This window comes from Lepus europaeus, chromosome X (genome assembly GCF_033115175.1).
Source record: "Lepus europaeus isolate LE1 chromosome X, mLepTim1.pri, whole genome shotgun sequence".
NCBI lineage: Eukaryota > Metazoa > Chordata > Mammalia > Lagomorpha > Leporidae > Lepus > Lepus europaeus.
Window position 1 is genome coordinate 77,593,367 of NC_084850.1, and position 24,912 is coordinate 77,618,278.

At 34.4% G+C, this 24,912-nt stretch overlaps 1 protein-coding gene across 8 annotated transcripts in view; it reads left to right on the forward strand.

Annotated features, from left to right (window-relative positions):
- The first annotated feature begins 806 nt into the window (after positions 1-806).
- PCDH11X (protocadherin 11 X-linked) overlaps positions 807-24,912 on the forward strand; it is a 727,311-nt gene continuing 703,205 nt past the window's right edge. For all 8 annotated transcript variants that reach the window (XM_062183503.1, XM_062183507.1, XM_062183504.1 and 5 more), the window contains exon 1: positions 807-1,346. In XM_062183503.1, the coding sequence (XP_062039487.1) occupies positions 807-1,346 (540 nt within the window). The remainder of the gene's footprint in view (positions 1,347-24,912) is intronic.

A 24,912-nucleotide genomic window follows, 5' to 3' on the forward strand; every position in this document is an offset into this window, starting at 1 on the left:
TCAACTGGCAGTTCCCATTCTGTATCAGTACCTACAAAGATATGGAATTCACTATTTCCTGAACCTTTTTTTTTTCTTCAAAATGCTTTAATGAGCATTTGTTTATCTTGACCTGAAAGTTGCCTCCACCCCAACTTATACCCATTATTGTTTTTCTAATCTAAGGAAAGAAAACTCTAATTCCCTTTACACATAATAGTTCTTATGTTTAGGTGTTTGTCGCATCAAGCTGTCTCCCAAAGGATTTCTTTTGCTTCAATGCAAACTACCTGAGTCGTCCCTCATATGTCATGATTCCTTTGTCCACATCAGTTTTTACATTGTGGTACCCAGAGCTGAAGATATGGAATATTGTACAAAATATTCCTTGCCAATAGAATAATTACAATTGAAATCCATAAGATCACAAACAATAATAATTACATTTTGTAATTGGTAACAAATATACTTTTTCTTAACTATTGAATTAAGTATTTTAATTCTTTGTATTTCAAGTATTTTGAATTAAATGTTTTAATTACATGTATTCCCTGTAATTATTTTCATACAATTAAAATATTTGTTATATTTCATCTTAATATAAAAAATCATAATACTTTTTGCAAAACAAATTTGCCATTATTTAACAGTGCTGATTTCATTAATATTTCACTTGATGGTTTTAATTTAAAACTGAGCATTTAGTTAACTAGAGTTGGCTTCCTAATAATTTTTATTCTTCCTCTTTTCTCCCTTTCTCTCTCTCTCTCTTGTCTTTGTCAGTATTCTGCGGGTTGATACAAAGAACTGTCACAATTGTGCCTGGTATGGACTTGTTGTCCGGGACGTATATATTTGCGGTCCTGTTAGCATGCGTCGTGTTTCAGTCTGGCGCCCAGGAGAAGAACTACACGGTCCGAGAAGAAATGCCAGAAAACGTCCTGATAGGCGACTTGTTGAAAGACCTCAACTTGTCGCTTATTCCAGACAAGTCCTTGACATCGCCAATGCAGTTCAAACTAGTCTACAAGACAGGAGATGTGCCACTGATTCGGATTGAAGAGGGCACTGGTGAGATCTTCACTACTGGCGCTCGCATCGATCGTGAGAAATTATGTGCCGGTATCATGCTGGATGCCCGTTGCTTTTATGAAGTGGAGGTTGCCGTTTTGCCGGATGAAATATTTAGACTGGTTAAGATACGTTTCCTGATAGAGGACATAAATGATAACGCACCATTATTCCCGGCAACGGTTATCAACATATCAATTCCAGAGAATTCGGCTATAAACTCTCGATATGCTCTCCCAGCGGCTGTTGATCCTGATATCGGAATAAATGGAGTTCAAAATTACCAACTAATTAAGGTGCGTTTGAAAACATGTTTTAAAAAACATTATTTCATTTTTTAAGACAAAAATCAATCAATATACTTCAAGTTTTGAGTAAGCATTACACCATTTTTTCAGTTTAAACAAGGCATGGTAGATAAAATTCATCAACACAATTTTTACAAATACATGAGAGGTATGAATTTTTATTGTGTGTCTACTAGTTTCAAACAGTTGAGCTTCCCTTAACAATCTACTTGGGGTCAATCAAAGAGCTCATCCCGTCTAGCTTGCTCAGTATCCTACTTTTAACCTGTCTAGTGATGGCTCTTCATAGGTTAGACCTAAACAATAAAGTATGGTTGAATACACAAACCTGGCTACCATTTTTCTTATTATGTTAGATAGGAAGCTTTATATTGTCATTTGAAAATGTGCCAAATAAGTTTATTGGGTGAATATAATATTCAATAATTTTTTTTAATTATGTGAGGGAGAGACAGAGAGAGAGAGAGAGAGAGAGAGAGAGAGAGAGCTTTTAACTGCTGACTCATTCTCTAAATGCCCACAATGGCCAGTTCTGGGTCAGACTGAAGCTGGTAGCCAGGAACGCAGTCTGTAACTTCCATGTGAGTGGCAGGAACCCAATAACTTGAGCCATCACCATTGCTTCTCTGGGTGTGCATTAGCAGGCACCTGGAGTCAGGAACTAGAGCTGGGTATAGAACCTAGAAACTGATGAGAGATGTGACTTCATCACCGAAGTCTTAACTGCTAGGCTGAATGTCCACCCCACAGAGCACTTTTATTACTAACATATCCGAACATGCAAAGATTAATAATAAATATTTTTCAAGATAATTTCAAGTCAAAAAAAATATCTGTAAGCACATTTTTGGTCATCAAAGTGACTAAATGTCAATGTTAAATATTTTCATTGTGTTCCAATACTTTGAAAACACACAATGTTCTTTTGCTGTAAGGGATAACTAAGCCTTTAGGCACAAAAATTCAGGTAATCCAAGGAACCTACTCTGGCTGGATTTGGGTATTGGAGTGAGGAAGGTAGGGGTAAGAACAAATGAAATATTTGATATTCTTCAAAATATGTGCAGAAGGGTCACATTTACCGAGTGAATGGGCATTATTAGTTACCTGCATGTTGTATGATGTAGTAGAAAACTCAGGATTTGGACCTGTAAGTTAGTAGAATGCAATTGAATGATCTTTAAATGTCTATAAAAATTGTGCAGATTTCACATAGATATGGCTAGAGGATTTTCAAACACTAATATTTTCTTATTCTCTGCCAGACTATGATTGACATGACTAATGTTAAAAATATTTAAAAACATATGACATATAACTGTTTTGTCCTAGAGGCTATAAAATATGTGAAAATTGTTCAACTAATGCCAATATGTTGAAAAGATGTATCTGTTTATAAATACATTCAAAATCAAAGGCTACAGATCTCTTTAACTTTCCTTTTTTTATTTCAGTTGCCTGAATTCAGGTGAAAAGCAGATGTGTTTGCTTATATGAAGCAAATGCAGATAGAAGAGGGTGAGATGATTTATAAATGAGTATTTGTTTAGGAGAGAGCCCTAATCACATCTCCTTATCATAATCATATGAAATGGAAAAATATGCAGGAGGCAAAAAGATGTGAACCACAATTTCGTTCTTACCCCCCTACTACAGCTACTACTTTCAGGCTAATATTTCTTTCTTTTTTTAAAAAAAAAGATTTATTTATTTGAGAGGCAGAGTTACAGACAGAGAGAGGGAGATACAGAGAGAAAGGTCTTCCATCTGCTGGTTCACTCTCCAATTGGCCACAATGGCCAGAGCTGGGCCAATCTGAAGCCAGGAGCCAGGAGCTTCTTCTGGTTCTCCCACGTGAATGCAGGGACCCAAGTACCTAGGCCATCTTGCACTGCTTTCCCAGGCCATTAGCAGGGGACTGGGTTGGAAAAGGAACAGCCAGGATGTGAACCAGGGCCCATATGGGATGCAGGCACTGGAGGTGGAGGCTTAATCTACTACGCCAAAGCACAGGTACCAGGCTAGTATTTCTGACCTTTGACTTCATCAACCATAATATGGAGATGATGATTTAAGTATTACAGGGGCAGAATTGGGAAGAATAAGCTCAAAGTACAGAGTAGATATACTTGGGCAGAATATTTTTAGAGATGTTTTAAAATATTCCACTACTCAGAGAAAAGTGTGTAGCAGAGTAGATACCATTTCTAAAGCAACACTGTACAGTAAAACTTTATTAAATGACACAAGTTCTGTCATCTGTGATATCCAATACCATAGCCACTAGTCACCTGTAGATGTACCGAGTACTTCAAATGTGGCTAGTGCTACTAAGGAGCTGAATTTTTAATTTAATTTAATTTTAATAGTCACATGTGGATAATGGCATCCATGTTGGACACCATAGCCTATAGCAGAAGACTTTATTTGGAAAATAAAAATTAATGCTTAAAATGAAAATGGGGCCTCATCAAGTGTAAATAAGGTGTTTGGAACAGGGTCTCTCCACCCCACTATCCTGACACTTGTGTTCTTTTAAAATGCTATACTTTAGTCAAGAAATAACTTTATCATTTCTCACTCAGGGCAGCTTAATGAACTTCCAAGAAATATCTGACTTGTCCTGAAAGCTGCTTAACAAATTCAGTCAAAACAAATAAGCCTACCAGCATAATTTTCGCTTTGTTAAAATGTGCTTCCATTTGATTTTCTTTTAAAGACTATCAGCAAATGACAAAAAGATAGTCTTACCAGACATTTCTAGATGAGTCTTGGGAATAGAAATGTTCTAAAATTGCTGTTTCAGAATGTGTGATAAGCCTAAAGTAGCACTATGATATACCTAAAGTACTGGGGCATTTGTATGGACAAATACTATTCTGACTGCTTGTTAAAAATAATGGGAATGGAACACAAAGCATAGCCCTAGGCATGCAGAGGGCCATGACATGGGTGACTTTAACTGAGTGCACTCTGACTTGCAAAAAGGCCCTGTCATGACAGCGGCATGTTGCTATGGGAAAGGGAAAATAAAGAAAAAGAAAAGAACCACGTTTGATTCATCCACAGACTATAGTAAATTTTATAATTTAAAAGTAAGTAGGCCAACCATAATGATTTCTTTCAAAAGACCCGCCGTCCTGCCAAATAGGATGAGAATTTAATTAATATTAGTTTGCTCTACTTTTGTTCAATAGATAAGAATAGCAAAATTACAGTTAGTTGCTACTAACTAGGGTAATATAAAACGTATGTGAAATGTTCAAATAGCAAAGGGAGAGAAGGGGGAAATACAGAGAAAAATTCCTGAGAAAAAAATAGGTCAATTTATAGATGAAGGGGTCCTGCTGTTGATAATTTTATATTAATTAATTGAAATTAAAGGCAGTATAATAGATACTAGTATTAAGTGTGTCAAAGTGTGTAGAATATAAACTTGCATAAGATTAAAAACTTAGAAACTTTATTTCTAAAATTTTGATTAATATATAAATATTTTAAGGATTTGATATTTTTTGAAGGTAAGTATGCTTTGGCATAAACAAGGAAAGTAGTATTATTCTACATTTTAAATATTTAGAAAGTGAATTTCAGAGTGGTAGTGCATTTTTCTTATGATCATATGACTAGTAAATGAGAGAGATGGGAGCCAAAATATGGTTTCTGACCCTTAGAATTGATCAAAAGAGAAACACACAGGAAGATGTACTGATAACCTTAGAAGCAGAGATCATAGCAAGTTCATGACATGAGAATCAGTGAGTAGACGAAGGGAAAACAAGGAGAAGGATAGGAACGCAAAAATGAAATGCCTTTTAAGTGATTCTGCTTAGTAAAAAGAAAAGCAAATTAAAACTTATCAATGTGACCTTGATGAGGTCTAATTTTCAGCTTTTCCTTTTTTTTGCCTTGTTTTGCTTGCTTCCTTTATTTTTGGCATTTTTTATTTAAGGCAAACAGATTTCATGTATTTTATATATACAGGTTTATGAACACAGTGATACTTCCCACCCTGAACTCCCTCCTGCCCACACTCCCACCCTTCCTCCTCCTTTCTCTCTTATTCCCTCTCAATTTTTATGATGATCTACCTTCAGTTTACTTTATACTCATAAGATTACCCTACACCAAGTAAAGAGTTCAACAAATAGTAAGAAGAAAGAAAAAAAAAACAAAAAACAAAAAACCACTCTTCCTCATAGTAGAGACAAGGGCTGTAAACAATCATCAAATCTCAAAATGTCAATTTCTCTCCTATATATTACATTTTCAGCTTTTCAAGCCATCATGTTTCTCTCTAAAGAAAAATGATTCATCTACTTTTGTAAGCATTTTTGATGATGCCACTCAAAAAAAAAAAAAAACTCAGATGTTAGATCTTCTCTTTGTTTTAAATAGATATTGTAATGAGAATTCCTAGTATCATTTTTTCTTAATTTGAACTATGTTAAATATTTATATCTATATACATATATATACATATATAGATTTATGTATATGTGTATGTATACGAATGTGTATATATATATATATATATATCTAGAGAGAGAGAGAGAGAGAGAGAGAGACACACACACACACTGTATCACACATGTTGCAGTATTTGAATAGGCTATTGACCATGAGTGGGAAATTACAGAATCTCTTCTACTTTTTTTTTTATTCTGATGGCCTGTTATTTATTAAGTTCTTTTTCATATTCTAAGTCTTGTTGACAGACAGCACAACATTTTTACAAACAGAAATATTCCTCAAGCAATCTGACTCAGGATATGTCCATAAACCACAGGGACCTACTTCTTTCCATGGTTGGAACTCACGGGAAATTAGTTTGTGTAATGGTGTTACATATGTCTTCATTTTCTGCTTGAGCTTTCCATGTTCCCTGGCATGTATCAGTAGTAAAATTCTTACACTAGCCCAATGACAGTGTGCTGATCAGTTCCCTTGAGGGAGGAGTGACAGTATTTCAAAGACTGACAGTTTGTGCTGACAGAGCAAGTAGATCAATTTATCCTCAGATTGGTAACCCCACTCAATCTACCCATCCCATAAGACAGCCTAATCTTTTCTACTACCCTCAAAAATAATCTAATCTGAGACAATCTTTTCACATAACAAAGCCTTTTGTCCCTTGTTTCTATTTTAATTACACATTTTCTTCACTGATCAAGATCTGTACTTGGATTTATGAAAATAAGATTATACTTAGATTTGTTTTGAAATCTTGGGTTAGAAAATCCAAATTATAAAAAAACTCATCCACCATTAAATTTAATGATCTTGATTCAAATTTCTGAGAATGAGAAATCAAATGATACATGGTTGAAACAAAAAGCAAAGTTTACTATTCTGAAAGAATTAATATTTCTTTACCATATGTTACCATAGCTCTAAGTGGCACATAAAATCAGAAGTGAGTAAATATGCATTAATATCATTACAGGCAGAATATCCTATAACAACTAATATGTTCAACAGTTTACAAAGCTTACTTAGTTTTCATGGCTCCAGCATGCTCAGAAGAGTTCAAATATAAAGATTTCCTAATTTTTTCAATTGTAAAAAGTTTTCTTTAGAAATTCACCAATTCAGCTTTAAGATTATTATGTATTCTCTGAATTCTATTATGTGCATATTAACATTTTTGATCTATGCTGAAAAGGAAAAGAGAGGACAATCAAATGGTAATGACTATTAGGTCCCTAAAAGCTGAGGTTATTTTCAGAGTGCACCTCCAGCGGGGAAAAAAATGACAACATAAAACACATTCTTTTCATAAATGGATCTTTATTAAGGCTGTCAGGTCTTATTAAAATGAGAGTGTGACACTAATAGGATTAAGTAACTTTTGACTTCATTACTATTAAGAGTCCTGGTTAGAATTCCACTAATGCCTTTTGTTAAATATACCTGTTATTAATAGTGCAACATGCAACAATATATATTAGACATTTTAGATATCTCAATTGTAAAATATATAAATTGAAGCAATAGAAAACAAATCTGATTAACTTACTGGCATCATGCCTCTTAACCTGATATTACCAACTAACTATAAAAAGCACCACTAAATTTTATTATTAGTTGCAGATTTATTGATCTGTTATTTTATTGCTTGCCATATTTAAATAAAAATCAATTTTATGCCTGCCCAGGAGAATTACTTAAAAGTGAAAATAAAAGTATATTTATACAGGACAAAATCATTTGTTATAGAATTCTTTCATGAGAACATGGGGTGTGAATACACAGATCCAGTTGGCTTTTATAATTCTGATCAATACTAATAATCTAAGATAATAAATGTCCCACTGTTGGTTGTTTACCTTGCATAAATTACTCTTTTTGCTACAAAATTTTCTATTTACTATAACTCTTTGTTCTGCTGTGGGGACACTCTCTTAGTGAACTGAAATATAATTTTTCATTAGATAAAGAACAATGGGTACATTTCTAAAGGTTTTGTTTCACAGTTGATAACATCTTGTATCAGAAAAGATGGTAAAGGCAATAAGGTCATTCTGGAGAAAAATTTCTGATTTTGTTTTAATTTGATGGATGAAATAATTTATATAGCAGATTGGGATCAGTTTCTGAAGGATTTTTTGCTGTATCCCAAAATACAGAATGCACATGAAAAATAGTTCTCACTTAAAAATTAAATGCTAAAAAATTTATATTCTCCCTTTGCATTTATCACTTTACAGCCATCTTCACAAAATCAATCAAGAAAGTGTGAATAATTAAATAATCCAGTGACATAATAATAAATCAAATAAATTGCTTTGACACAAATTACATTTTACTAGGTCTTTGCTGAAGTGACTTTTAGTTTCTGAACGTAGGTAGAAGTTACCAGAGAAGGAAAGTACTGGATTCAAATTAACTAAATAACACATAACTTTATTTTACCATTTTTGAAATGTCCTTCATTCATTGGTCTTTGCAGGAATTAGATGTTTTCAAATTTTATTCTGAAAATATATGAAAAAATATTTTTATTATAAAATGTTAAACATTAGTCACTGGAAAGCTTAGAATACATGTGAAAATACACACAGGTTTTTTTAGCATTTAAAATGATAAAAATAGAGATTTTCACATGTTTTTCATTTGCTGTAAAATCAAAGTGATAATTCCAGCTCACTTTCATTTAGAAAACTGTTACATATTTTTTAATGTATTGGAAAGATTTTTAGCAGTATTATATTTTAATTGCTGCTTGTGTTCATCTCTGTACTTGCAAGTATAGTAAGAAAAGTAGCATAAAGTTGTATAGCAGAAAATATAAACACAAGAATTATTTTTCAAAGCAAGTTGAAACTTTGTTTCATTTTACAAAATAAGGGATTTTTTTTTTTTTGACAGGCAGAGTGGATAGTGAGAGAGAGAGACAGAGAGAAAGGTCTTCCTTTTTGCTGTTGGTTCACCCTCCAATGGCCGCTGCGGCCGGTGCATCGCGCTGATCCAAAGCCAGGAGCCAGGTGCTTCTCCTGGTCTCCCACGCGGGTGCAGGGCCCTAGCACTTGGGCCATCCTCCACTGCCTTCCTGGGCCATAGCAGAGAGCTGGCCTGGAAGAGAGGCAACTGGGATAGAATCCGGCACCCCAACCGGGACTAGAACCCGGTGTGCCGGCGCCGCAAGGTGGAGGATTAGCCTGTTAAGCCACGGCGCCGGCCCAAAATAAGGCATTTTTAAAGTTGCCTATTAATAAAGTGAAATTTTGGATTATTTAGCATAAATTGCATTTGGCCTTGAAATCACATTTAATCTGGGACTTTATTCAATGCATGATAATGTCATGAACATTTTTCATCCTTCTGCTTATTTTATATATAAAGGTTCATTATTTTGAGTTCCTCTTACACAATGAAGTAAAACTAAATCATGAAAAGCTCTTCTGTCAAATTTTGTCTTACTTGTAAGAGTAACTGACAGCTAACTAATATCTTAGTCTAAGTCTAGTGATGTAAATTTAATGAGTGACCAATATGCAAAGTCTTGAGGCACAAATATATATTTGAAAAATAGCCACTGTCCTCAAGGAGCTTAATAACAAGTATTATAAAGAGTATGTTTTTACACTAATGACTAATGTAAGGAGGAAAACCTTTATTTCATTAAAAGGACATTTTATCTGGAGTTGCTCATGCTGCAATCAAAAAAGGAGTTATATTAAGTTTAATAATCATAACAAGGTTAAAATATCCAAACTTATTTTTTGTAGACTTTTACCACGTACCTTCAGGAATTTATTTTGTTACCAGGTCTGATTTTGGCATTGATACTGTTACTAACATTTATCTTTAAAATCATTTTGATAATTTTTTTTTTTTAAATTTTTGGCAGGTAGAGTGGATAGTGAGAGAGAGAGACAGAGAGAAAGGTCTTCCTTTTGCTGTTGGTTCACCCTCCAATGGCCGCCATGGCCAGCACGCTGTGGCCGGCGCAACCGTGCTGATCCGATGGCAGGAGCCAGGTGCTTATCCTGGTCTCCCATGGGGTGCAGGGCCCAAGCACTTGGGCCATCCTCCACTGCACTCCCTGGCCACAGCAGAGATCTGGCCTGGAAGAGGGGCAACCGGGACAGAATCCGGCGTCCCGACCAGGACTAGAACCCAGTGTGCCGGCGCCACTAGGCGGAGGATTAGCCTATTGAGCCACGGCGCCGGCCCATTTTGATACTTTTTAATGAAAACTGTAATTTCTGTGATAATGGTGGTAATCACATGAGTCTTTCTATTATCTTAATTCCCAAACATTATCTGTGACTCCAATTCCTTTCCTATATAATGGAATGAATTCAAATTATCCTTATATAACAGGCAGGATTATTAAAAGAATGAATAAAACAAGAAAAATCTATAAAATTTACTGAGTGCCATGAAAAATATGTTCTATAGATAATAGTTGTTGATTTTACCCTATAGTTTGAGATTCATTAAGAGTCTTCCCAATTTTTCTAAGATCTAATGCTTTATACTCTTTAAAAAGCTTATTTTACAACCTAAACTTAGTTGATCATACATATTTTATGCATGTATACAAAGAATAATACAACAGCAGTATTCTCTTTCTCAATCAATGTCCCTGGCTCCACATTTATTTCTGGATTAAGTTCAATGTTTTTGAAAGTCTTCTATTTACCTTCTTTAGCTTATCTATTGAATCAAATGTCTCCTCTTCATTTGTCTTTGCCTCCTCCTGGCCCTCCATATGACTATGATATTGCTAATGTGAGTACTGTCTCAAATACTGCTTCTACCATCTGGAATTACTTTATTTATGTCTCCTTCATATGCTATTTTAAATACATCAGATTTCTTCTCTTTTCTGTCTCATACTGACAACATTTTTGTTTATTTGTTTTGTTTTCCTATCCATTTTATTGCAAGTTTGGCTTTTTGTGGGAGAGATATGTAATAATGTATTTGATATTTTGTTTTTAATTATTCTAAATTAAATAGGCTTTAAATATTTTTAAAGCAGATTTGCTACTTTCATGGATACTAGTATGTTTTCCTTGTTTATGAAAGAGTTACTATGTCCCATGAGGACAAGAGTTTGCTTAAAAGTTAGTCCATTTAAAATGGTTTGGCCAGGAGTACACAGCAAAATCAACGGCCTTCACCCTAAAGACAGTGGAACAAGTAGGACTTTGCTGTCTACAATGGAAACAATCAACTAAATGGTTAACAGAAGAAGAAAGTGGTGCTCTAAATAATCCAAGGATGCATAAATTTTAGAAAAACAATTTAATGGATTATAGATAAGAAGTATAGCACTTTATAGTTTACTTCTGGTTGAAAATAATGCTTTATTTAAACAGCTGAATGATTAACCTGATGAATTAGAGAGTTCATATAGATATCACAAAGCTTGAAAATATAATCATGTTTAGTTACAATCTAATGAATATTCAGTTAACTCCCAGAAGTTCAACTACCTTCGATAAATAAATAAATATAAAATGAAGGCTACTTACATTGGTTGAATACACAATAATATTACAATATTCTGATGTTGATTATTTCATTCTCTAGTGATCTCACACCACTTTTCCTCTGAGGACATAAGTATTTAACAGATTTGGTGTGTTTCAGGAGGCATTTAACTTGATAATTTTATTGTAAAGAAAGTTATTCCTAAGGAATCAGCTATACATAGCCACATTACCCCATCGAACACATAATTTTCCAAGATTGCAAACCCTGCATATAACTCTCTGAGTTGAAGAAGTAGCAAAAAGATACTTTTTTGCAATTGTTTAAGATTTTTATTTATTTGAGAGGTAGAGTTACAGAGAGAAGGAGAGATAGACAGAAAAATCCTCCATCCACTGGTTCACTCCCCAGATGGCCGCAATGGCCAGAGCTGTGCTGATCTGAAGCCAGGAGCCAGGAGCTTCTTCCGTGTCTCCCATGTGGGTGCAGGGGCCCAAGGACTTGGGTCATCTTCTACTGCTTTCCCAGGCCATAGCAGAGAGCTGGATCAGAAGAGAAGCAGCCGGAACTAGAACCTGCACCAGTGTGGGATGCTAGCACTGCAGGTGGAGGATTAACCTACTGTGCCACAGACCCAGCCCCTCATTTTATTTATTTATTTATTTATTTATTTTTTGAGAGGTAGAGAGACAGACACAGAGAGGCAGAGATCCCTTGTCTGTTGGTTCACTCTCCAAATACTGTAAAGGCTGGGGCTGGACTAGGCCAAAGATAGTAATCAGAATTCAATCTTGATCTTCTATGTGAGTGGAAAAACACAACCACTTAAGCCATATCTACTCTCTGCCACTGTATGCATTAGCAGGTAGCTTGAATCAGAAGTGTAGCCTGGACTTGAACTTAGACACTCTGACATATGATGTGGGCATTCCAAATGGTGTCTTAAATACTTTGCCAAATGTAACTGTTACTTTGAATCCTTTGGAAACCATAGTAATGATATGTGAATGCACCTTTAAACTACAAGTATTCATGGGCTTGGAAAACTGAGAATGTCCTCATGGAGGACAGGATATGAAGCCCTTAGTTGTAACATTGTTGTCTGATTTCTGTATAGACTAAAGTAAACATCTGTAGTTTTAAGATTCCAGACATTTCGTCTGAAATGTGTTTTCTGCAGAAATCGTGCATGAGGTTTTAGGTATATCTAGTTGACTGAAGTTTTGCCTTAGGCCTTCAAATGATTTTTAAGATAAAATATCTAATTGGTATAATGCAAGGATTTTTTAAAGGATTTATTTAATTGAAAGGCGGTGTGAGAGAAAGGAGACACACACACACACACAGAGAGAGAGAGAGAGAGAGAGAGAGAGAGAGAGTCAGTCTTCTATTTGCTGGTTCACTTCCCAAATGCCCACACCAACCAGGTCTGAGCCAGGCCAAATCCAGGAGCCAGGAACCCCATCAGGGTCTTCCACGTAAGTGGCAGAAACTGCCTTTCCAGGTGCATTAGCAGGAAGCTGGAGTTGTCAGAATCTTTTTTTTTAAGCTTTTATTTAATGAATATAAATTTCCAAAGTACAGCTTACGGATTACAATGGCTTCCCCCCCACCATAACTTCCCTCCCACCTGCAACCCTCCCCTTTCCCGCTCTCTCTCCCCTTCCATTCACATAAAGATTCATTTTCAATTCTCTTTATATACAGAAGATCAGTTTAGTATATATTAAGTAAAGATTTCAACAGTTTTCCCCCACATAGCAACACAAAGTGAAAAATACTGTTGGAGTACTAGTTATAGTATTAAATCACAATGTACAGCACATTAATGACAGAGATCCTACATGATAGTTTTTAAAAATTGATTAATTTTCTATGTAATTTCCAATTTAACACCAAGTTTTTGTTTTCATTTTCAACAATCTTTATATACATAAGATCGATTCAGTATATACTAAGTAAAGATTTCATCAGTTTGCACCCACACATAGACACAAAGTGTAAAAATACTGTTTCAGTACTAGCTATATCATTACTTCACCTTGGACAACCCATTAAGGACAGATCCCACATGGGACGTAAGTACACAGTGACTCTTGATGTTGATTTAACAATTTAACACTCTTGTTTACGGCGTCAGTAATCTCCCTAGGCTCTAGCCATGAGTTGCCGAGGCTATGGAAGCCTTTAGGGTTCACCAACTTCGATCTTATTCTGACAGGGTCATAGTCAAAGTGGAAGTTCTCTCCTCCCCTCAGAGAAAGGTACCTCCTTCTTTGATGGCCCTGTTCTTTCCACTGGGATCTTACTCGCTGAGATCTTTCATTTAGGTTTCTTTCTTTCTTTCTTTCTTTCTTTCTTTCTTTCTTTCTTTCTTTCTTTCTTTCTTTCTTTCTTTCTTTCTTTCTTTCTTTCTTTCTTTCTTTCTTTCTTTCTTTCTTTTTTTCCCTAGAGTGTCTTGGCTTTCCATGCCTACAATACTCTAATGGGCTCTTCATCCAGATCCGAATGCCTTAAGGGCTGATTCTGAGGCTACTGCCCTTCCAGGTGCATTAGCAGGAAGCTGGAGTTGTCAGAATCTTAACTGTATTCTGTAAGGGATGCGGGCGTACTGCCTCCCAATGTCCAAGGACTTTCTTTTATAGCTAGAGCTCTTACACAGAAAATGATAATAGTTTATATGCTGGATAATAATAATAAAGCTTAGCTTTCATTTCTTTAGATTTTAAATATCTGAATTTTATTATTTATTTAATAGATACAATTTCTTGCGTTTGTCTAGAAATATGTGGTGAAAATTTATCTAATTAAAAATTTTATCCACTTGCTCTATGGGTGTTATAAATAATAATCTAATTTTCATTATTTCTGGTCTTCTCTAATTGAGACTGTAGGATTTGAGTAAACAAACTGACTCCACTCTGAGAAAAATTTTATACATAACCCCACAAAGTGACTGGCTTTACCTGAAGACATCACAAAAGTCATGGAACCTGGAATTAAAAGAGAGGCTTACGTTGGTGCAAAAAAAAATTTAGATACCTATGCATAGGTGAAGTTTTCAAAAATCCAAGCATATGCAAGGTTTTCAAAAATCTCATCACAAAAATTACACATGGGTTTCCAAACTTTTGCATCAAAATAAACATCTTTTAAATCCATTTTCCATGAAATGCTCTTGTATTTAGATAGTGAAGAATGCATTTTTAAAAACTTACCGGATAATCTCCTGTTATTATCAGACAACTGTGGAATTTTATGAAGCAATTATTTTTGTATTTTTTTTCATCTGAAAGAAGTGCCTTAATTAGATTAGGGAAAGCAGTAAGGAAACATAAACCAGGTTGTTATATAACCCTAAAGTTATTCCTTAGTGTCTCCACACTTAACTGCATAATATTATTGACAGTTGTTTCATTTGTTCCTGTTGTTAAGCTTACTTAAACTTTAAGTTGTTTTAATGAGTTAGTGATAGTTGATTCACTCATAGAAGTGGTACTTTGGCACACTGAGTTATGTTACTTCTTTCTCACAACAGCTTTTGTGTTTTGTGCGTACAAATTGATATTGAGAGATTTTGTTGTTGTTGTGATGTTCTCATAAATGATTGCATGTGTCTGTGCTTTCCCACATGGTTAACAAGTGCTGTTTCACACACATACACACACATAAACACACACACACACGCTCGTGCTCTAACAGTCGTTGCTTAAAAATATATTTGTATAGTTTGATGATCATTTAGGGCATGTATATTTTTTTATAAGTCCTGCTTTCTCAAATGGTTTTCTACATGGGCAGTGGGCATGTGGTATGACCTATAGAGTTCAGACTTAATTTGTAGCTTAAAAAGTATTATCTTTGTGTATTTTTTCTATATTTTTACATCAATTCGATACTCATCTGTTTTCTTGTTACCTGTTTGCATTGTATAAGATGAGCATGATCATATAATTTATCATTTAATCTAGGACAGTTTTGAAATTGAAATTTAAATAGAGCAGCTGGCATTTGGCACAATGGTAAGACATCACTTGGAATACCTGCATCCCATATTGTAGTGTTTAGGTTCAAGTCTAAACGCTATTCATTATACCAGTTGCCTGTTAATGTGCATCCTGGGAGGCAGTAGGTGATTATTAAAGTGATTAGGTTCTATCACTCATGTGGGAGACCTAGAGTCAATTCCTGGCTTCTGGCTCCTGGCTTTGGCTTGACTCAGCCCAGCTCTTTTAGGTATTTGATGAGTGAATCAGCAGATGAGATTCTCTCTCTCTCTCTCTCTCTCTCTCTCTCTCTCACCATCTCTCTCTTTTGACTAAATACTAATTTTAAAAATTGTAATTCTTTATTACTATAATTCTTGCTTTAAAAATTTATTTGACAGGTAGAATTAGAGACAATGAGAGAGAGAGAGACGGAGAGAAAGGTCTTCCTTCCATTGGTTCACTCCCCAAATGCCAGCCACGGCTGGCACTGCGCCGATCCAAAGCCAGGAGCCAGGAGCCAGGAGTCTCATCTTGGTCTCCCATGTGGGTGCAGAGGCACAAGGACTTGGGCCATCCTCCACTGCCTTCCCAGGCCACAGCAGAGAGCTGGACTGGAAGAGAGGCAACTGGGACTAGAACCTGGAGCCCATATGGGATACCGGCAGCATAGGAGGATGATTAACTAAGTGAGCCACGGCGCCAGCCCCTATTACTATAATTCTTATAGTATCAATAAAAAATTAAATAGAGACAACCTGAATACACAGTCACAGTATTCAAAACCCCAAGTTTCTAGACTGGCTCCTTCTTTGACATTCTACTTTCCATTTCCTCTTCTTCCTAAAGATTTGGTCTACCTTGGGTGAGCGAACTGCCATTTCCTGTATGACATTATAAGGGTCAACTATTATTTGCACAAACCCTAACTGCACTCTCCTTTTATTTTAGCTGAACAACTCTCACAATGAGTTATCTCAGTTGGCAAAAGATTAGCTTGTGAAGAAGAGTCATCTGGCAGAAGATATACTGTCATCAAATTTATATAGGGTGAATCATTTTCTGAGCTGACATTGTTCATCTTACATAGTGTTCACTAAAGTTAAACAGGCAAGAAAAGGAGACATAATTGTGTTGCACTGACTCACAAAAAGTAGGAGGGGTTACATTTCTGGTGAGATTTCTAAACAGTAAGATTTCAGGAGCTAACTGTGTTATTGAATTCCTTCTGTACCCATTTTTTCTGAATAATAATTTGGAAGCCATAGCTTGGAGAGAGGTTAAGCTACGGAACTACTAGAGCACCTTTCTAAAGTAGGAGTTGAGTTATAGATAGAATAGCTTTTAGTGGCTTCTGTAGAATGGCAACTTTACCTGTCTGGACATATTCTTTTTTTAAGATTTATTTATTTATTTGAAAGGCAGAGTAACACAGTGAGAGGAGAGGCAAAGACAAAAAGAGAGAGAGAGAGCGAGAGAGAGAGAGAGAGAGGTCCTTCATCTGCTGGTTCACTCTCCAGATGGCTGCAACAGCCGGAGCTGTGCCGATCCGAAGCCAGGAGCCAGGAGCTTCTTCCAGGCCTCCCACACAGGTGCAGGGACCCAAGGACTTGGGCCACCTTCTACTTTCCCAGGCCATAGCAGAGAGCTGGATTGGAAGTGGAGCAGCTGGGACTTGAACCGGCACCCTTATGGGATGCCAGCACTGCAGGCAACGGTTTTACACACTACACCACAGCACCGGCCCTGGACATATTCTTTATAAAGTCTCTATTTTCCTTCATTATATTGATTTGAATCTAATTGATACCATCAATATGTAATCAAATTTGTATTTGTTATTTCTCTCCATTCATCAACATTACCAAAAATGTTGTCATCACTAATAACTCAATCACATTTTGCTTTTCTTCATGGCTTTGCCTGAATTTTTCACTCCAAATTTTTGCATATTATGTTTCATATTTTATATGCACCATGTACCTTTTGATGGTAACCTAAGTACCCATTTCCTATTATAGTAGAACCAGACATTTTCCAAAGCATAAATTTAAATTTGGATCAAAAAATGTTTTAAATGAATAGAATCACTGAACCAGATATGATTCAGGTTTCCATTCTAGAAGTCAGCTATGCATATCAGTAGCATTGATCTCTTTTAAATGACATTATTCATGAAAAAGAATCAATTAAATGAATTAGTAAACACATTCTAAGTATGTTTATTTTGAAACTTGCCTTTACTTCTCGGAGATGTCATAAATATTTTAGCATGGTCCCTAACAAAAGTAATTGAATTGGATTCAAATAAGTATCTAATTAATAGAGTTGATAGTAATTGCTACAAGCCTAAATAATTCTAGTGATAATAAAAATCAATTTAATACAAATGTAGGATAGAGTTCAGTTAGCTTAATAATTTAATGGTTTAATGGTACAATTTTATTTTAGAGCAATGTAATAAAATACAAATTACTTATTATTAAGTTAGTTAACTATATTAATTGTTTTTCTTCTAACTCTTGGCAGTATAACAAATCATAATCCATTGATAGGGTTTACTGTATTTCAAAATATATATTCTAATATCAATTTTGAGAAACTATACTTTTATTAGACTTTGATAATCAAAACACAATTTCAGGCAGCTGAATGTCACTTGAATATCTAGGCTTTTTATGCATGCTATTATTTGTGAAAGTAATTTAGTATAATTTTGTAAAATTCAGTCATTCAAAACCATTGTCAACACTTTGCTATTCAATAATTAACCAAATTTTAGTGAACCATATTCCACCTCATTATCTTCTATTTTCCTTCAAAATACTCTTTAAATTCTTCCTAGAAATTCTTCACTTCAACAAATGTATATGAAGATTCCTAGAATGAATTCTTTAAAATCCAAAATTATGTGTAGGAATAAGATCAGGTCAACTCGCCAATAGATTTATTTTCTGTAATTGGTAAACTCTCTACTTTAGTTCAGATCACTGTTGTAGCAGCCTGATTCTTGGCTTTTATTACATGTAGAGTATTTTACAAGGAGTTACAAGGAGTAGCATCTTCCCTTTTCTAAGAGGACAGGTTCAAGTAAGTAGGTGTGTTTCTCTATAATAGCAAGAATTTTCACAAAAATTATTGTACATTTTGTGAGCTGTTATGTGATGCTACATTACATGTGTATGATGTCTAATGATCAAACAGGATAGTTTGCATTCCTATTTACTTAAATATGTTATTTTAATTTTGAAAACAACAAAACTCTGGTGTTCTGTAGCATGATAGAATGGCTGTAGTTCACAGGGTCCTACAATATATTTTACGAATAGCTGGAAGGAAGAAGCTTCAGGTTTCCAACTATGGAGTTGCGATGGGGAGATTGAGATCTTGATTGATCCCATCTGATCAGTACATATTGTGTACTCTTATCTGTAATGTAAGATTTTAAAGGGAGTTTCAAACTGGACTTTGTAGGTATCACAAATGTCAGTGTAATGGGCATCATTGTAAATACTTTCCTGTTTTAATAATATACTTTGTTTCATCTATACTACCTTGAAGATTTTCAGTAGTCTTGCATATATTTCTTCAAAACATTTTGCTCACAACTATTGGCTTCTTACTGACACTGCGGTAACATACAGAGACCAGATACCTACAATTTTAACATCTGTGTTGATTCTCAGAGGTAATGGGTAAGAATTATACTGGTTCTGACATATAAGACCTTAACATTAATTTTTAGTAAAAAAAAAAAAGTATTTTTAAAATGATTTTATCCACACTTCCTAGTTATCATCCTTTAATCATAGTATCTTCTAGTGTTATAAAATGGTTGTGTGAGCATTGTACTCATAGTTTGGAGTTTAGTTTTGACAATATTTTATAAGAAATATTTAAGATGTAACTTTCCCAATGTATATTTTCCAGTTACAATGAAATCTATATAGTTCTATGCTTTTTCCCCTAAAAAAAAGTGACTGTATGGATTGAAAGCAGATTTGATTATTTGAGACTTTAAATTGGTAAATTTATTCACAATACATCATAAAAAGAAGACATAATCCCCCAAAAGACCCAGTTAAAAGGAGAATTAAGCTAAAAATTCCCCTGCCAACTTTTAACTTTTGAAGCATTTATTTTATACCCCTCAGCTGTCAAGGACTGTCACATCTTTTGACATTTATGACAGCTCTTTTAGTGGGATAAAGGAGAGACATTGTTATAATAGCTAAAGGAAGAACTAGATCAGCCTCCTAGATTACCAAATAGTGATAAATCTGCTGTCATGCTTTTGTTTTTTTTCCAGTAGTGTCCACTGGATTATCTATTATTACTCAGTATGATATAGATGTAATAAGATGTAGTGAACTGTGAACATTTTTCTGTGTTTTGTCTTAAACGTATGTTTAACGAGCTTAGTAAGTCACTAAAGCAATGCATGAAATTCTAAAAATTGCATTGGAATATTATTAAATTACTTGTAAAATCTTGACATTTAAACCACTATGGTTTTTCGTAAGATATTGTCACAGATCAAATACATCCTCACTTTCATGAAAGAAATAATGAAATGTAAGGGATATTAGATGTAACTTTATATAAATATAAAATTAAAAGTTATACATTCATTCAATAAGATAAACAGAGTAGCATTATATATACATACCCTTTCAGATACTTTTAGTTCTTGTTTATCATCTATGTTTTTAGCTCTGATTGAATAAAAACCTATTGTGGAAGCTGAATCAAAATTTGATTTTGATATTTTACTTGAAACCAAAGGTCATCTGAAGAAATCATGACTTCTTTAGTTATTTTGATAGGCGCACTAATAATTAGACTAGTTGGATTCATTTAAATTCAATTGTTATATTTTACACGTGCTTTTATTTTTATCATCTCTATTTTCATGTTATTGTATAAATCTAGGCACTTTTAAATAGTAACTCCATTGGTCACAAATAATAACTAACTTGCTGCTGTTCTGCCATAACCTACAAATAATCTAAGTCAAAAGTTTCTCTTTCTAGAACATTTAATCCATTTACATTTTCATAAAAAAGTATTTTTGATCACTTAAGGTATTTTAGAAGTATAATTGATAACAAGAAAGTTGAAACACAATATATATTTATGTACAGTCTGCATACTGCTTCAAAAAATTGATGTTTATGCAAATGTTTCTCCATGAAATTTACTTGTTTCTCTCCATTTATATTTTTCATGGTCTCTTCTGATTATTCACTGAATCCTATGTTTATAATTCCATTTATAAATTTTAGAGTAAGATTTATATTTGGATATAATTTAGTCTTTTCCTTATAGGATGGCAATTCTTGTGGTGTTGACTAAGGGTATTTCTCAACCTTGTCATTATTGGCATTTGAGGTTAGAAAATTCTTTCTTGTGAGGTAGGGTGGGAGCAGTCCTGCGCTGTTAGAAGTTTATCAGCAGTCTTGATCTCAACCAAATAAATCCCAGTAACTCTTCTGCCCAGCTGTGATACCTAGGAATATCTCCGGAGTTTGCTAAGTATTCCATTGAGAAGGTGGAGAGTGCTTTTCTCCTGTAAAGAACACTCTAGACTCTCCTTGCACATCTCTGAGTGCTAAGAGCAGATTTTTGTCTTTTATAAGATTTTAGTGACTTCACGGGCAAGTCAGGTTGTTTTTGGATCTCACTCCCTAAGAACTTCAAAAGGTAAGCATTTTCAGATAACAAAATATTTCACAAATGTTTAAACAATACATGCAGTTTAAACCACTTGTCCCTTAGGGAGTCATGGTTGCAATACTGTTAGCACACACAAGTCCTCTGGTAGGAAGAGATTTGATGAAGTACTTGTCCATTTTGAAAGTTGACAGAGTGTTATAATCATTTTAAAGGTGGAAGTTACTTCCTTTTCCATGTAACTGAAAAGAACACAAAGTTAAATGGTAGAGCAGAGTAGCTTGGAGATGGCTTTCTTTTTCCAATTTCGGATGAGATTTATGTCTCATTAATTGCACAAAGATTTTCAGTATTTATTCTATTTTATATTATGTATGATAAACACATTTATTATTACCTCTAGCAAAATCTTAGCTTCTGTAATGAAGCTAATTCATGCAATGAATATTTTTATTAACCAAACATGGGTGTCCAACACTAACCTAATGTTCAAACTTAGAATAAAAAATCGGGAGGATAAAAGTGATACATATGAGGATGTTTGTTGGTATATGTGCTGTAACTGATTGGAGTTTAGCTAGTAAAGAAAGACATCTTGTCATTAACAAAATCTGTGTACTTCTAATTTGATTTAATGATCATGTAAGCATTATTCATAATATTAAAATAGTAAATTTTAAAAATTATCCTTTATTTTTAATATGGCTAAAAACAAAAATGAACACCATCTAGAATTAGGTAAATTAAAATCTAATTGATTATTCAGGATATTAATGGGGGATAAAGGTTAATATTGGTGTATAACAGACTAATAAATATATCTTATTAAAACAATAATTTATTAAGCTAGTGTTTTATTAATGGCTTTTCATTGAAAATTTTTTTCTTAGCTCTTGAATTTTATAGTATTTTTTCTCTTAAGATTGTGGCTCAGGAAAAAAATATTTTGACCATACACCCATCATCATTTTTATTTGAAATGCTATTATGTATTTTAAAATACCTATGTTTCAGTGAGTAAAACCATGATCAGTTTGGTTGATCTCATCACTGTCTGGATTTGCAAACAGCTGATTAATTGGATATGGATGGACGTTTTAGTTGTTTGATTGATTTACATAGTTGCTGGATATTTCACCATTAAAAAGAAAAACTTGTTTTGTCTTTCAAGGCATTATTTTAATTAGTCTTGGAGAAATTTCATGAACATTACTATTCTTGGGATGGAGGCAAGATATTATAGTGAATTGATACCCTGATTAAAGTGTGTTACTAATTGCACCTGAGGGAAAATAAATACTAATGATCTGAAAATATTGTCTCTCCCAATTCAAACTGATTCCAAACATAATAAATTACTCCTAGAATCAGTACCATGGGGCATAGTGTTTGCTGGTAAGAAATACTTCCAGTAAGTTAGAATAGGTTAAGATTCTTTAAGTATTTAAAGAGTAGTTATGCTTACAGAACACTTGCAGCTTTTTAACCTGTTAAAGAATTATTTTTTAAAAAAGATTTATTTATTTGAGAGGCAGAGAGAGAGAGAGAGAGAGAGAAAGAGAGAAAGAGAGGAGAGAGGTCTTCCATCTTCTGGGTCACTCCCCAATCACTGGAGCTGGGCTGATCTGAAGCCAAGAGCCAGGAGCTCCTTCGGGGTCTCCCATGTGAGTACAGGGACCCAAGCACATAGGCCATTTTCTGCTGCTTTCCCAGGCCATTAGCAGGGAGCTGGATCAGAAGTGGAACAGCCAGGTCTTGAATCGGCGTCCATTTGTGATGCAGGCAGAGGCTTAACCTACTATGCCACAATGCTGGCCAGCACCGGTCCATTGAGGGATTCTTTTAAGAAGAGTCAGAGATAATAAAGAACCTGAAATCATCTCAGAGGATGCACAATTTCCTTCTAAAATGTAATGAGAAAACATTTGGGTATATGGGGTTGAGTTCTACTTTCCCCTAAAGTAAAACAGAATCAGAGGTGAGGCCTTTTGAATATCTTGAGATCTAGCTAGCCCATGGATTATAAAAATAATGCTGACTAAAAATGGTCTTAACTGAAGCTTTCTCTGTTTTAGTGGAAAGGGGGCTACTCTCTGTGGCCTAGTATTTGTCCTAAACTTTTCTCTCTTTGCTCCGTTTATCCCTTATCTCAGATAGCTGTCACAACTCTTCCATGCTATGCACCACATTCCTTGACTAGTCTTAATGCCAATAAAGAATATGCATTTGGGTTAAAATGCAGATTTATGAAAACACACATCTGAGATTCTCAGTACTTCACCTCCACTGAGATTAACATACTCTTTTGGTTTGTTTGAAACCTGCTGGGGGAAAAAATACCCAAGTTCTTTTGCCTCTTCCTTGCCATCTTCCAACCTTCCACCCAACCTGTGGAGAGCTGACTCTATTTGTTGGCTTCCATTATACTTCTCTAAAACCAGACCACTAAGAAATCTGGAACTTTCATTCATGTATATGAACGACGTTTTCATGATCAACAATAAAAAATATATTGATTATAAGATTTTTCTGTCCATCCATGAAAATATTAGTGATTTCCAAATACTCACCAAGTCCTTGCTTAGAATAAACCATTTCTGGTTAGTTACTGGCAATTTGAAACTCCCATTTCATTCAAAAAGCAGAAGATTTAACTTTTCTTAACATGATCCAGGGACACATTCATCATTTAGTTAACTTCCTTCAGGAAATATTTCCACCATCCTTATCGTGATCTATTTAATCAGTAGTCAGAGGCTTTGATGTACAGAAGAAATGGCTTTTTCATATGGTATAGAAACTGAAATCCTCTTTTGGCAAAAAGATTTTTGGGCTTTGAGGATACTAAGTCCTGGAGAAATTGGTTTAGACCTTTTAACATTTCACAAAATTGAACTAATCAGAGTTAGAAACACTGAAGATGCTCTGAATCTTGACAGATAAATGCCTTCATAAAACCTTAGGTTATGTAATGGTGTTTTACATTTCCTGCAAGTTAGCTTATGTACTGACTTCCTTTACTTAAAGTTTTCTCTGACATGCTAGACCAGAAGCATCTTGAATTTTTATCTTTCAAATATAACTAAGCATTTAGGTTTGCAGTAACATTTGTTAGTGAAATACACTTTCCGTTTTTTTGATAACTAATTTTTGATAGGATTTGATCTAATCACGAATCCTATTAACCACTAGAATGCTACCTTACTTGCTTTGAATTGTTCAAATAAGTACACAGCAACATAAAATGCTTTTGGACTGTTTCTAGAAAATTGTTTTTTAAAAGAACATCTTTATTTAAAGAAAATTTTATGAAAGACTTCTGTGAAATATAAAGTACATTATACCATCTGTCAAAGACTAGAAAAACTGAATTCCATGTTTGAGAATTTGATAAATCTTAACTTATACATTGAAATAATTTTTTCTTATTTATTTTATTTTAAAATTGACTTGTAAAATCATATATATATTTATGTACCATTAATATTTTAAATGGTATTTCTTGCATTTCTTTTTTCACTGAGTGATATTTCCTTAGCATGACAGAGTAGTTTTTTTTTTGGGGGGGGGGCAGGGAATAAAACCTGTTTATCAGTGCCTCAGTGTTTGGGGATCAGGATACCTGAGGTTTAGGTATTTGTTTTTTGTTTTTGTTTTTTTTTTTTTTTCCACAGTAATTTCCTGATAATTACTTCATGCTGAGAGCTCTTCACAATAGTTCTTGCCACACCAGAAAGGCCTCCTTTTTGAGAGGTTAATTGTAGTTCAGTGAAAAAAAAAACATTAAACTCAAAGTGAAGAGACTTTTATTTAAAACATGGCTCTGCCGTGAACTCTCTGGCTCATCATGGGCAAGTCAGGAACCTCACTGAGCCTGTGTCCTTCTTGTAAAAGGAGAAGTAAGGCAAGATGATATCCAAAGTCTGTTCTAATACTAGTGTTCTGTG